Source organism: Adiantum capillus-veneris, chromosome 27 (assembly GCF_014529385.1).
Source record: "Adiantum capillus-veneris isolate H3 chromosome 27, ASM1452938v2, whole genome shotgun sequence".
Lineage (NCBI taxonomy): Eukaryota > Viridiplantae > Streptophyta > Polypodiopsida > Polypodiales > Pteridaceae > Adiantum > Adiantum capillus-veneris.
In genome coordinates, this window is record NC_140957.1 from 73,900,434 (window position 1) to 73,913,331 (window position 12,898).

Genomic DNA, 12,898 nt, shown 5'->3' on the forward strand with positions numbered 1-12,898 from the left:
TCACTTATTTTTTTTAAGTGACTTTCCAACAAAAGTAGGTAGGGCAATTTTGCTAAGTTTCTATATAAGCAAACCCAAGTTAGCACTAAATGGCAGAAGAGGCAACAGGAGCACCTTGCTCAACAGGCAACTTCTCAGTAAGACCAACCCCCGCGACTACTCTGGCGTTTTCTCCACAGAAGACCTAGCGTTTTTGCATCAGATCAGCCTTGGTGATTTGTGCACAGCAGATCAGCCCCGGCGTCATCACGACACAACAGATCAGCCTAGCGTTTTTGCATTTGCAGAACCCCGGCGACAGAAGGACCAATTTCAGCCCCTGGCGTTTTTGGATTTCAGCAGCAAATTAAGACCGGCATTATTCACCTAAAGTGTAGCAGATTCAGCCCGTAAAGACCATCAATTTTCAACCCTAAGAAACCCCAAGTTTAGCCCGACAAAACGCAGCCAAAACAGTCATTTTCAGCCACCGAAACAGTCCCGAAATTCAGCGATTAGAAGATCTCAGATTTCAGCCATCGTCGTCGTCGTCATCGTCGTCGACATCGGCATAGACCAAGTTGCATAGTCCATTGCATACGCTTGTACACCTTTGTGCAATCAAAGAATAGACCACTCTCGCCGACGAGAGTGGGGCCTTCGGAGGAGGGTTTTACAAACCTCTCGGTGTCGTATCTCTTCTCTCTCCTTCTCTCAGTCTCATTCACTTGCACGCACAATATCCACTCACTTTGTTCGTGATCATAGCACTCTCCACAAGACGGAAAGCTCTCTCTTTCCCTAAGAACTAAAAGGAACCTTGAGCGATAAATATCACTAATCTTGAGAAAATACAACATTCATTCCGCTGCACCTAACAGGGAAGCGCTAGTAGAGGGAGATGAGATCATAGTTACAGAGAACGGGAACGGGGAACAAAACGGGGAACAGGAACGGGGGGCTTCGGGATGTTTCCGGAACGGGGGGCCCTCAGGGTGGCAGAACGGAACGCAGGCCAGAACAGTAGCCTTGAGGGAAAGGGAGAGGGAGAGGGAGAGAGAGCCTTGAGGGACAGGGTGAGGTAGAGAGCTTGAGAGAGAGAGGGTTTAAAGCCCCTCTTTATACTTTATATAGGAGAGGATGGAAATACCACCCCCCAAAAGTTCAAAAAACCTGCCCCAAACTATCATTTTTTAATACTTTGGTGTTCCCGATTTGCCGTTCCGCGTTCCGGTTATGCCTAGGAAGGAAACGGCGTTCCGGTCCCGTTCCTGTTTCGAGGAGGCGCCAGGCTTGGGAACGCGTTCCGAAAACGGGAGGGCCCCGTTCCGCCCGTTCCCTGTTACACTAGATGAGATAGCAAGAGAAAAACGCCAGATGGAGAGAGATCGAAGTGGAGGGAGAAACGCTAGAGAGAGGTGAGTCGCCAGCACACCAAACGCTAGAGAGAGAGAGAGAGGGAGACCCAAACGCTCGATCTCTGCACTGAATAACATGCCAAAAGTACGAGGGGTGGGGAGGGAGGGCTCTACCACAACCCCATATAAAATGGCTTTAAATGCTAATAAATATGTAAACTCACTAAAAGTGACCTCGGACACATATTTAGTAGATAAACTACGAAAATTTGACTCTGACCCTGGGAAACCCTAAGAATGGGGGTCCCATCTCATGCCAGACTACCAGGTGAGCAACACAATGAAGTGCACCGCCATGAACAGGTACGTCTACCTCAAGTACGGCCGGGCATAGCCACAAAACAACCCTCACTCCCTAATCTACTCCTTGAAATACTAGAGCAACCCACGGAGAGGAAACTGAACTCTAACAAGTCTGTATTGGTTCCATGAGTTAGTCGAGTTCCGTTGAGTTTTGAGTCTGTTGTTGTGTCTTTGAATTTGCTTCTTCCATTGCTCTATAGTGTTTTTTTTCTGTTGGAGTGAGGTTTCATGCATATTGCACTGAGGAGCACCCATAGTAGAGAGCACGGCACACTTTTCTTGCTACAGGTGCTCTCAATTTTTTGGCACGCCCAGTGGGACCTCAACTGAAGGCTCACTCCACTGAGCATACATGGTCGAGGAGCTAGCTGGTTTAGCCCCTCTCCTAGTTTAGTCAGTTGGCCTACACTGGTCAGTTGGCTTAGCAAATAAATGGTATAATCAGTTTGCTGAGAACCACTTTACAACTTGGGCAACTCTAAGGCAACAATTCTCTGAAGCTTTCAGACCATGTGATTTGCAAGATAAAGTCTTGGATGAGCTGGCAAACTTAGTGCTCCAACCATATGAGACTTTTGCAGAAATCATGACAAGAATGAAGTCTCTAGTCGCCAAGCTTCCCCAGCAACCAGAAGAATTCATGGTCAAGAAGTGGGTGGAGAAGGCTCTCCCCAGGATGTCTCAACAGAAGCTACAAGAGACTCTCTGACTTGAAGCAACTATGAAGGAGTTTGTCGCGGCCGATACCAGAATAGAGGGAGCAAGGTGATTATTCAAGAACCCCCCTTAGGTAGAGTCTACATTGGTCCTCATGGAAACTGCCTCTAACCCCTTGATTTCTATACAAACGGAACTCAAAGCACTAAAATTACAACAAGCTCTTCAAAAGGAGAGATCCTTCTCTCTTTGACAAGAAAATTTCCCACATCAAGGAGCCTTAGACCAAATCAAGAGAGAGCTAGAAGAGCTTCGGGCTCAGCAAGAATCTAAGCCTGTAGTCTGGTGTACCTCATGTCGCTCTCCTGGGCATCCTCCACACAAATGCCTCCTTCGCGCTTATTACCACCTCTGTGAAAAGGCTGCACATGAAGACAAGGATTGCTACTACTTAAAAGGATTGTGGCAACTACAGCAAAGTTTTGCTCCTACTCTTCAACAAGGGTTGGGACCAGCATCCAACACGGTTTTCCCTATGACCATCCACACTACATGCCACCTTTGCTGACTACAATTTCTATGCAAGGTATGCAGAGCACTTTTCCATCTCAAAGCTTTTATCATGTTAGTACTCCGTCAGCCCCTCAGAGCTTCTGCACCTCAACATCCACCTCCATGCAGTAGGAGCAACGGCCACCTCGTCCCCCAACTCGTCTATCCAATCAGCCCATTTTGTGCTACACATGTGGAGAATATGGGCATTACCAAAGCAAATGCCACCTCCTAGAAGGGTCTCCTCCTGCCGTCATTGCCCTGAGGCTATGGATCACTACAGTTGGATTGTCCCAAACAACACGCATCCACACCTTCCAGCCCAAATCAAAGCCGACCTTAATTCACCTTTCCCAAGATCAATCTGATAGCAGTTAGCACCATCCTTGAGCCGCCACCTTCTACCCATGTGGTTGTCCCTCAAGGCAAATTGTAGTTGGTAGAGCCCGTTGTTGTCCTCACTCAGACACAGAGGGCAGCCCTCGGCCAATGAGTACACCTCTTCCAACACAACCGGCAAGCCATCCCTGAGCCGCCACCTTCTACCCATGTGGTTGTCCCTCAAGGCAAATTGCAGCTGGTAGAGCCTGCTGGTGTCCTCACTCGGGCACAAAGGGCAGCCCTTGGCCAATGAGTACACCTCTTCCAGCACAGCTGGCAAGCCATCCCCTAGTGCCAAGAGAGGATCTTCATCTCTGCTCTGCGATATTGATGGGGCTTTCTTGGAAGTAGTAGCTGACTGTCAGGTGCAACGGAAGGGTTTGCGGATTTTAACTCAGATCTAGTACTTTGCACAAACACAAGATTACTTTACTTCACTTGAAAGAACTGAACTAAACACAATGAAAGAGAGGTAGAGAGAAAAGAGAGACGGCCCCGGATATCAAGTCCCAACCACCCTCAAGGGCCCCCTTGCTCTGTTGCCAAGACAAGTACTTCCTCTAACTACTTGCACAAATGCTGATATAATGGTGCTTTTGTACAGGCCAAGGGCCTTTATATACGTGTTGTGGGCTCTCTTTGGGAGTCTACCCGCGGGAGATGCAAAGCAGACCCACAAAGTTATACCTTGTTGAAGCAATATAAAGAAATACGGAAAGGGGCGCCATCGTTTGGGGCCATTGCATTTTGGGAGTAGAACTCCGCCACTTCGTGTCTTGTGTTGGGTTAGCCATACTTAACGGCTTACAGCGATTTCCTAGAGCAGCCGGCTTCACATGTTTCCCACACAGACATGGGGCCAGTACAGTGGACTATGTTATGACACAGACGAGCTTTATCCCTTGCATGCAAGATTTCACAGTGGGAGCAAGGCCAATGGGCGTAGCAGTAGATCATGCTCTCTTGACACTAGCTATTTCATTCCAATATAGTACAGCCCAGACATCAGGAGGCAGGTCACACACTCGTTATACATTTACACCAAAGACTGATTATGTTTATATAGAGGAGATCTAGGACCGTCTATGGAAAGGCATAGCTGGTACAGGCCCCGGTGATTACTTCGCTTGATGTGTGGGGCCAATATGCAACATCGTTATATACGGTTCCTGGACAGGAGAACCCCCCTCCCCGCCTTCCAGACCCTACAGAGCCATGCCCAGCTATGAGCACCTTCTTTACCACTGGAATGGTACAGAGGGCCATTGACAGGATGAGGACCGGGAGGACATATGATCATGACGGTCTAGTAGCGGAGCACTTTATACATGCTAGGGATATGTTGATGGAGGTTCTTGCAGTGTTGTTTAATCATGCCATGTGTGAGGGGTTACCTGAGACTTGGAGGTTATCTACTATTGTGCCTATCTTCAAGGCAGGGGATCCTACAGAGCCTGGGAACTACCGCACTATTGTGGTTGGACACACATTGGCACGGTTGTATGCATCCTTTCTTGAGCAACACTTGAGTATTTGGGCAGAGGATGAGGGGGTACAGGCAAAGGGTCAGGCCGGTTTCAGGAGGGGTTTCTCCACTCTTGATCACATTTTGACACTCAGAGCCATCATTGAGGAGGGCAAATCACATGGGACACGGATTTATTGTAGATTTGTGGATTTCCGCAAAGCATTTGACATGGTACCGAGAGCTAGATCGATGCGCAGAGTACAAGATATGGGGATGCCCAGAGAGTTGATATGGGGGATTATGGCTTTGTACAGATCAGTGATGGGACATGTACGCACTCCAGAAGGGGTATCTGATTTAGTTCACTCTACTATTGGGGTGAAACAGGGCTGCCCATTGTCTCCTACTCTATTTGGTATGTATGTTGATGAGGTGTCTGATTACAATGACAGAGAGGGTGAGAGAGGTGCCCAGCTGGCAGGGACGTGGATCCCATTGTTGTTATATGCTGATGATATTGTGTTGATATCTGACTCACCAGAGGGTATGCAGCAACATTTGGATGCACTACACAGTTTTTCAGAGGATAGTTGATTGTGTAAACCTTGGTAAAACCAAGATTATGGTGTTTAACCCCACACCATAGTGGATCAGGAAATCAGCACCTACTTTCACATATGGCCAGGAGATTGTGGAGTATACAAAAGCGTACACTTACCTGGGGGCAGTCTTCATTGGGCCAAGATTTTTCTTTGAGAAGAGCAGCAGAGACTAGACTGACTAGAGCTTATGCGGCTTTGGGAGGACTAGAGAAGATGTGTTCACATGTTCAGTTTTAGGAACCTAGGACAAAGCTATGGCTCTTTGATACTTTGGTTGCATCTACTATGCTATATGGGGTGCAGATTTGGGGACCTTCTCTAGGCCAGGATGGTTGGAGACGTATGGAGAGGCCCTTGGTATCTATGATCTCTCGACGGCTGATTAGAGCCAAGGCGCCCGTACCACATGATATCATTCGAGCGGAGTTAGCTACCCCCCTATGGAGATTGAGGCGCTTACCAGATCAGTCTCCTTTGTACACAACCTATGGGATACTACCAGAGACAGATATGCCAGGTTGGCCCTAGAGTCCTCTAGACAGCTAGCTCTACAGGGGGGTACATCATGCTGGTATGCACAGATGACATCATGGTTTCAGACACATGGCTTCACCGTGGACAAGCTGCTTCCTTTCCAGTACTCTCTACAGGCACCCTGATGTCTCTGACACGTGTGGAGATTACTAGAGTCATTCGTCAAGATCTTATCCAACTGGAGACGAGGAGGACATGGATAGAGCCGGTACAGGAGTTGGCCACGAAGATGGCTTTCTATAGACAGCATCTTCTCCACCTCACAAGGGATGGGTTTGTGATTCGACCTAGCTATATGGACACACATCTTTCTCATGGCTTGCGTTGTGCCATTGGCCAGATACGCACATCCTCACATCAGCATTGAGACTGGCAGATTTAGAGGGATACCAACAGATAGCAGGATATGCCGCTTATTTCATCTAGTGCCACAGTCAGAGTTACATTACATATGTCATTGCACAGTGTACTATGAGATACGAGGCCGTTTTCATTGTCTATTCAGAGAGGGTTTTGGGCCTCTATCTAGGGTCATGAGCTATGAGGATCAGAGATGTCTTGGACTGTATCTACTTGAGTTACACAGGCACAGAGACACTTTACTGAGGAGAGCTGGAGAAAGACAGTCCCAAAGACAGATTACAAATTTCTTTACACTAGATATTGGACCCCCAGAGGAGCAGTCAAAGGAGCAGACACCATTGTACAGCTCTGCCCGTACTCATACTACCGCTACTGGCATTCTCATAGACCGAGCATTGGAGCTAGGGAGATCTAGACGCCCGCGATTGAGGAGAGGAGCTACACAATATCGACGGAGACTACAGCAGAGGATTCGAGCCATACTCTCTCCACGTCCAGAGTGCATATGAGGATGGATCCATTAGCATCAGCATCTCAACATCCACCCATTGTAGTAGCATTTTTGAAAGAATAAAGAAAGTACTTGCTCTGGCAGCAGAGCAAGGGGGCCCTTGAGGGTTGGGACCCGACATCCGTGTGTCGTCTCTTTTCTCTCTCTTGTCTCTTTCTTTCAGTTCAGTTCAGTTCTTTCAAGTGAAGTAAAGTATCCCTTGTATTTGTGTGCGGAGTACTAGATCCAAGCAAATCCTTATTCTTTTCCGCTGCACCTGACAGTTGGTGGCAACACTTCTGGAGTGGCGATTCTGTCAGATGCAACGAAATTGAAATGATGAAGATCTAGACTTTACACTTCCACAAATCTTTACTCCTTTCCTTGCTTGAATGGTGTACATGCACAAATGATGGTTCCTTTCATTTCCTTGTAGAGAGAATGAGAAAGAGAGGTAGAGATGTGTAGAGAGAGAGAGAAGGAAAATGATAGTCAATGCGGTCCCAACCTGCTCTCAAGGACCCCCCACACCATTGCTGATGTGGTATTTGCTTTTGATTGCGTAAATGGAATGAACACACGTGCAACACCTCAATGCACACTCTATTGACTCGAATGGGGAATGTCGCCACGGTAACTCTTCAAGATAAGGCACCTCCGGGGCTGATTTGATGCACCTTTGGATCCGTCTCGATGAGGGGTTGTTGATTGCCACCAAGGGGTAGATTTGGGACTGATTTGCGCTCCCAATGTGAGAGGAGTGAAGAGCTGAAAGTTGGCTGCGAAAACGCAGATCTGGCTGCAAAAACACAGCCAATCCGTTGCATAAAGCAGGGCTGAAAATGCAAATAATGATGGAGCCGATGATGGACAGCAATGGGAGGACTCGATGTGGTGAGGCAAAATGGCCGAGAAGAGGCTCGATGGACTGTCAAAGGTCCAAGCTGTAGCAAGGAAGATAAATTCTGCAAATCCACGCAACCTCCGACAAGGAAGAGGGCTGAAAACTAAAAATGCTAGGTTGATGTGTTGCTGTAGAAACGCTAGGCTGATCTGCGTTGTGGAGCAAAAACGCCAGAGCGTTTAGATGCAAAATGCTAGGGCTTGATCTACAGAAACCCTAAGTCTAGTTCTAGCGTTGGCTCATCTGATTGCAAACGTTAGCTCTCCTACTCCCTTTATAGGTGAAAATTTTGCTTGTAAACTTTTTAGGACTTTGGTAGGGCAAATTTGGAAGACAAAGTTAAAAAATAAATCATATAAATGATTTATTAATAAACTTGTCCGGGCCAAGTTTCTCAGTGAAACCATCGCACGTCTGCCCACTCAAGAATCCGATTGGCGAGGGGAATGGCTCGTTGGATTCCTCCAACTTAAAACTGCATGCACGTCATGCCAGATGTCCACAGTCGTGTAACAATATATGTCAAAACGCTTGTACAATCCATTTATGCAAGAGGGTTCCAAAATTGAAAAACCTAATCTAATGGACTCGTTGGGACATGCACGCCCTGCGAACAAGCTCACAAAATTGCCAGTAATAATCCTCATAGAATTTTAGAAACTTCTATCTAGAGATATGTACAGACTGGCTCTAGAAGTTACTGAAGCATGTCCATGTGGCACACAGAGCCATGTGCACGTGACAATTTCATAGTCAAGCGAAATCGTTTCAAAACTTTTGAAACTCGTTCCATACGAAAAGTTTCAAAACTTCATGGCTATTATGCTCCCAATAGGATGGAGTGAGATTTGCATGTTGTAGCATTGCACGCGTGGTATCCATAAGTGTGAGCTTCTTTCTTTTGGTGATGTCATTCTGTTGCGGATGATCGGGGATCGTGAACTCATGGCGAATTCCAGCTTCTGGACATGGAAGTTGGAATTCGCATGAGGTACTCTCCCATTGTCATTGCGCAGCCTCTCAATTCAAGTGTCATGCTAATTTTCCACTTCTTGTTTTGTATTGCCTGAACATGGCGAGTGTAGATTATTTTTGTGCTAGTATGTGTAGTGGGAGTAATCATCTATGAAAGTGAGAAAGTATTTGTGACCAGTGAGAGAGTTTGTGGGCAAGGATCAGAGTAAATGAGTTCTAGGGCGGCTGTGGCTCATGTGTGATTGCGAGGAAATGGTTGTTGATGAGCTTTGGCTAAGGCTCAAACTTCGCAAAAAGCGAGAGGAGAGAGCTCAAAAGGAGGACCTATGACAAGCTTGCGATTTTTAATTTTTGTACAATGTGACTGGATGCATGTCCTAAGCGGTAGCGCCAAGCGTTAGCAGTGGCTTGTGCAAGGGTATGTACAGATGATGCTAGTGCATGTGCTTTAGAGGTAGAGATGCCAAGAGGATAGAGACAACCTTTCTTTGCAATATGGAGGGTCGTGAGCTCACCAGAGGGATCCTGAGTAAGAAGCTTGCATCATGTTTTGGTGAAATCGAGGTTAATGACTGCATCTGTAAGCTCACCGATAGGAGATTCTTTGCCAATCCAAGAACATAATAGACATTAGGAATGGTTGTCTTGCGACCATTTGAGACTTTGATTTCCACATCACTATAAACTTTTGCAAGTTGTATGTTAGCATCTCCGAGAGAGACTTCAAGTGGATGGCCGGCTTAAGTAGTTGACATCTGTGAGCCACTCATAGTGATGAGAGTGACTCCAGTATCAAAGTCAAGAATCTAATGATGTGGTGCTTATAGTAGCAATGTATAGCTTGGGAGAAGTATGATAGGTATCACTTGAGTAATTGGCAATCTCCATGGAGTGAGCTTGAGCTCGATGACCGCCATCATCCATGATGATAGGAGTTACCAAAATAGGGTGGTTGGTTTCCCCCTTGAGGGTAATACCGTGGTGGCAATAGTTCGGATTCTTCTTCAGGTCTTGATGTTAAAGTTGCTTTGATGGAGATTGAGGATTCTTGGGATTTTTGTAGTATTTAGTAGTTCTAGCTATAGTAGCAGGTACGATAGACTTCTAAGAGCAGGAGCTTTGCTTGCATAGAGTCTTCTCTTGCTGAATCTTAGCCACCAAACCTTGGAGTTGCAAGTTCTCCACAGTGGCTTGAGTAGTGATGAATGCTCTCCAAGAAGCCGGTAGAGTAGCAAGTAGAAGCATAGACTAAAACTCCTCAGGGATATCCAATCCAAAGATCAAGATTTCATCAAGAAGAGCTTGCAATTATCAAGGAACTTGGCAGTGGCTTCACTTTCCTACATGTTGGTGTTGATAAGTCTCTTGATCAAGGAGACTTGATAGATGAGGTCATTTTGCTTATAGCTACACTCAAAAAATTGCCAAATGGCTTGAGTGTTGGTAGGATTTCTTACAATAAGAAATTGTCTGTCATGGCAGTGTTGTATGAGCTCCAATTGAGCATTTATATCTCAAGCTTTCCGGGCTTCGTATGCCTCAACTTCACCTCAAGGTACTCGTTCTTTGGGTGGCTCAAGCAATGGGCATGAGGTCCGAGCTCGAGATAATATCCTACAAACGGAGTTCCTTCGGAAAGAGCTCCATCCGCAGCTTCCAGATTTGGTAATTTGTACCATTAAGCTTATTTAATTGGTGTGGTGAGGCTTGTAAGAAGTAGCGGAAGCAGATGAAGAAGCTATATCAGCCATTTCAAGGTTCTTGATTCCTTGGAATTGAGAGTTTTGCTTAGTGGGCTTAGTGGGCTAGAGAAAGCAAACGAGGGCTCTAGAGTGAAGGCTAATGAAGATTAGTGGAGCTCTAATACCATGTGGAACTAATCTACTTAACCTTAACACTAATGAAAAGATAATTGAAAGAGATAAAACAAAAATGATAAAGATTGAGACAAATATTGGAATAGAACACATCAAGACTCAATTCATTACTAAATCAAATGACAGAGTACAATGTGTTCATATACAACATGAGAGATGAAGTAGGTGTGATTGGTAGGTGTGCTTTGGGACTACTTTTAGGTGACTCTGATCCAAGAGAAGTAGACCCCACCAATCAAGGGTAGGTGACTAAAGTAGGTGAATCTAACTAGATGTAAATCAAGGTGAATCTAATCCTCCATTACATTCCAACAGTATGAAGCATGCCTGAAGGGAAGAGATGACAAAACCATATAGAATTAGTCACATGGGTAAAACAAAAAATTGAAATGTCGGGGAAAAACCTCTCTTAAAGGAAGTAAAATGTGCCTTGGGTAGCTAGATGACAGTTGCCTCTAAAAGATAGGCACTCCCACCAAAAGAAACCTCTAAGACTAAGATACCATGGTTATCATGGAGTAAGGAATGTACTCTCTGTCCATTTGTCTATCCATACTCCATACTTACGGTACAGGATGGAACTAGATATGCAATCATGCTTGTATACCCGACGCACATACTTTGCATTTTGAGCCCAGATTTGACAGCGCACGCTGCTCCAGTCAATCACTCCTTCCAGGCTCGCTTCCAGCTCCCATTATAGTTTTTTCATTCAAATTTTCCCCATATTTTAGGATAACAGAGACGATCTCAATCATACATCCTAAGGCCAGTTCGCCTTTAGAAGCGGTTAATAAAAAATCTCTCTCTCTCTCTCTCTCTCTCTCTCTCTCTCTCTCTCTCTCTCTCTCTCTCATCATGCAAAAAAACAGTAGCAGACATACAGGAGGTGGGACGCAGCTTGCATGTTTTCTGGGCACAGAGAAGCCGTCATGAGTGCATCTTCTGCTCCGTCCCCTTCGTCGTCGCTACTAAATTTCGCAGTTTCCTTCAACTCTGTCCAAGCGGCAGCTGACTCCATTAGCTCACCCGCGCAAATGTAGGTACGCACGTACGCTTTATTCAGGCAAGAAAGGTGGCCGGCAGTTTCCCGCGCAAGAATGCTGGAAATTGTTCAAAAGTATGGCTGGCCAAAATATGGCACTACGGTAAAACCCCCTATTTTAAGACCTTTAAGCGGAATTTTCCTGAGGTGCTCCATTTTGGGCATAGAAGGGTGCAATCCATAGCCAACATCAAGACCGAGCACTAGGCCTAGGGTAAAACCCCCTCTAATCGGAATTTTCCTCAGGTGCTCCATTTTGGGCATAGAAGGGTGCAATCCATAGCCAACATCAAGACCGAGCTGCAGCAAAAACCCTGGTGCAAATAACCCTTCACAGACTACGACCGCCGACAGCCTTTGCAATCGTGAGTATCAAAAACCGATGCCATTAGCAAAAGTGTTGCAGCCCAATTTGAAAACCAACTTGCCAGCTCGATTTGAACCAACATCCTACGGAAATATCTTATTTCCATTGTGCTAACCACGTAAGCATCCACTTTTCGGTGTCTCTAAAGAGGTCCTGACATTACTTATTTTTAGCGGAGTCACCTGTCCCAGCAGAGGACCCCGACCCATAACTGGCCCCCGTACCCAAGGCGGGTCGCGGGTGGTGTATGGTCAACGAGTTGTCTCCAAGGTCTTGGGTTCAAACCCCCTTGATAGTTCATGTGACATGTAGCCCTTAGGGGTTGTTCCCCAAGTCTATATGATGGGTTGGCCTACCTTATCAAGTTGGGATGCTCCACCTTAGTGAGTAGGGTGTGTGCGTTGTAATTTCAAGTTGTAAAAAACAAAGGCACTCAGTAGGTGCTGTATGGAAATTAGTTGATGGTGGTTTTCTTCTCTTGCGATTGGCTGAGCAAGGAATAGCTAAAAATGGGCAGCCAATAGCCTATGGGTACCAACCAAAACCCCATGGAGTTGGCGTGACAAGGCTGCCAACAATGCTCTACAACTTGACCAGACATGGCAGTGTGTATCCATGCAAGCGGCCACTTCCTAGTTGGTGCATCACAATTGGAGGTGCAAACATCAAATAGCGTGCACAGGTTCAATGTGTAGAGCCCCTAAAGTAGATGAGTACTAGTAGTAGCAAACTACTTAAGTCTTTTGGTGCAATTGATAGAGGCCCTTGCAAGTGGCTTCTTTTTAGCTAGAGCATCAACTCTTAAGAATCAGTTTTAGGCCCCAAAAACAAATAAGAATTAATGCTGCAACGATAAGTTGCAAGGAGAGCCAAAAGACGCTCATCTTCTGTTTGTGACGATGTAGAAGAAAAGGTGCCTTCTATGGATGGTCTGTGTACTATGGGCTCCTTCTAGGCCCTCCACGTTATAATTCTATTGGGAA

At 46.0% G+C, this 12,898-nt stretch overlaps 1 protein-coding gene across 3 annotated transcripts in view; it reads right to left on the minus strand.

Annotated features, from left to right (window-relative positions):
* The window catches only part of LOC147422195 (uncharacterized), a 142,807-nt gene extending 131,224 nt beyond the window's left edge, over positions 1-11,583 (minus strand). For all 3 annotated transcript variants that reach the window (XM_086503360.1, XM_086503361.1, XM_086503359.1), the window contains exon 1: positions 11,388-11,583. In XM_086503360.1, the coding sequence (XP_086359486.1) occupies positions 11,388-11,524 (137 nt within the window). In that variant the 5' untranslated portion in view covers positions 11,525-11,583. The remainder of the gene's footprint in view (positions 1-11,387) is intronic.
* Between the last annotated feature and the right edge of the window lie 1,315 nt (positions 11,584-12,898).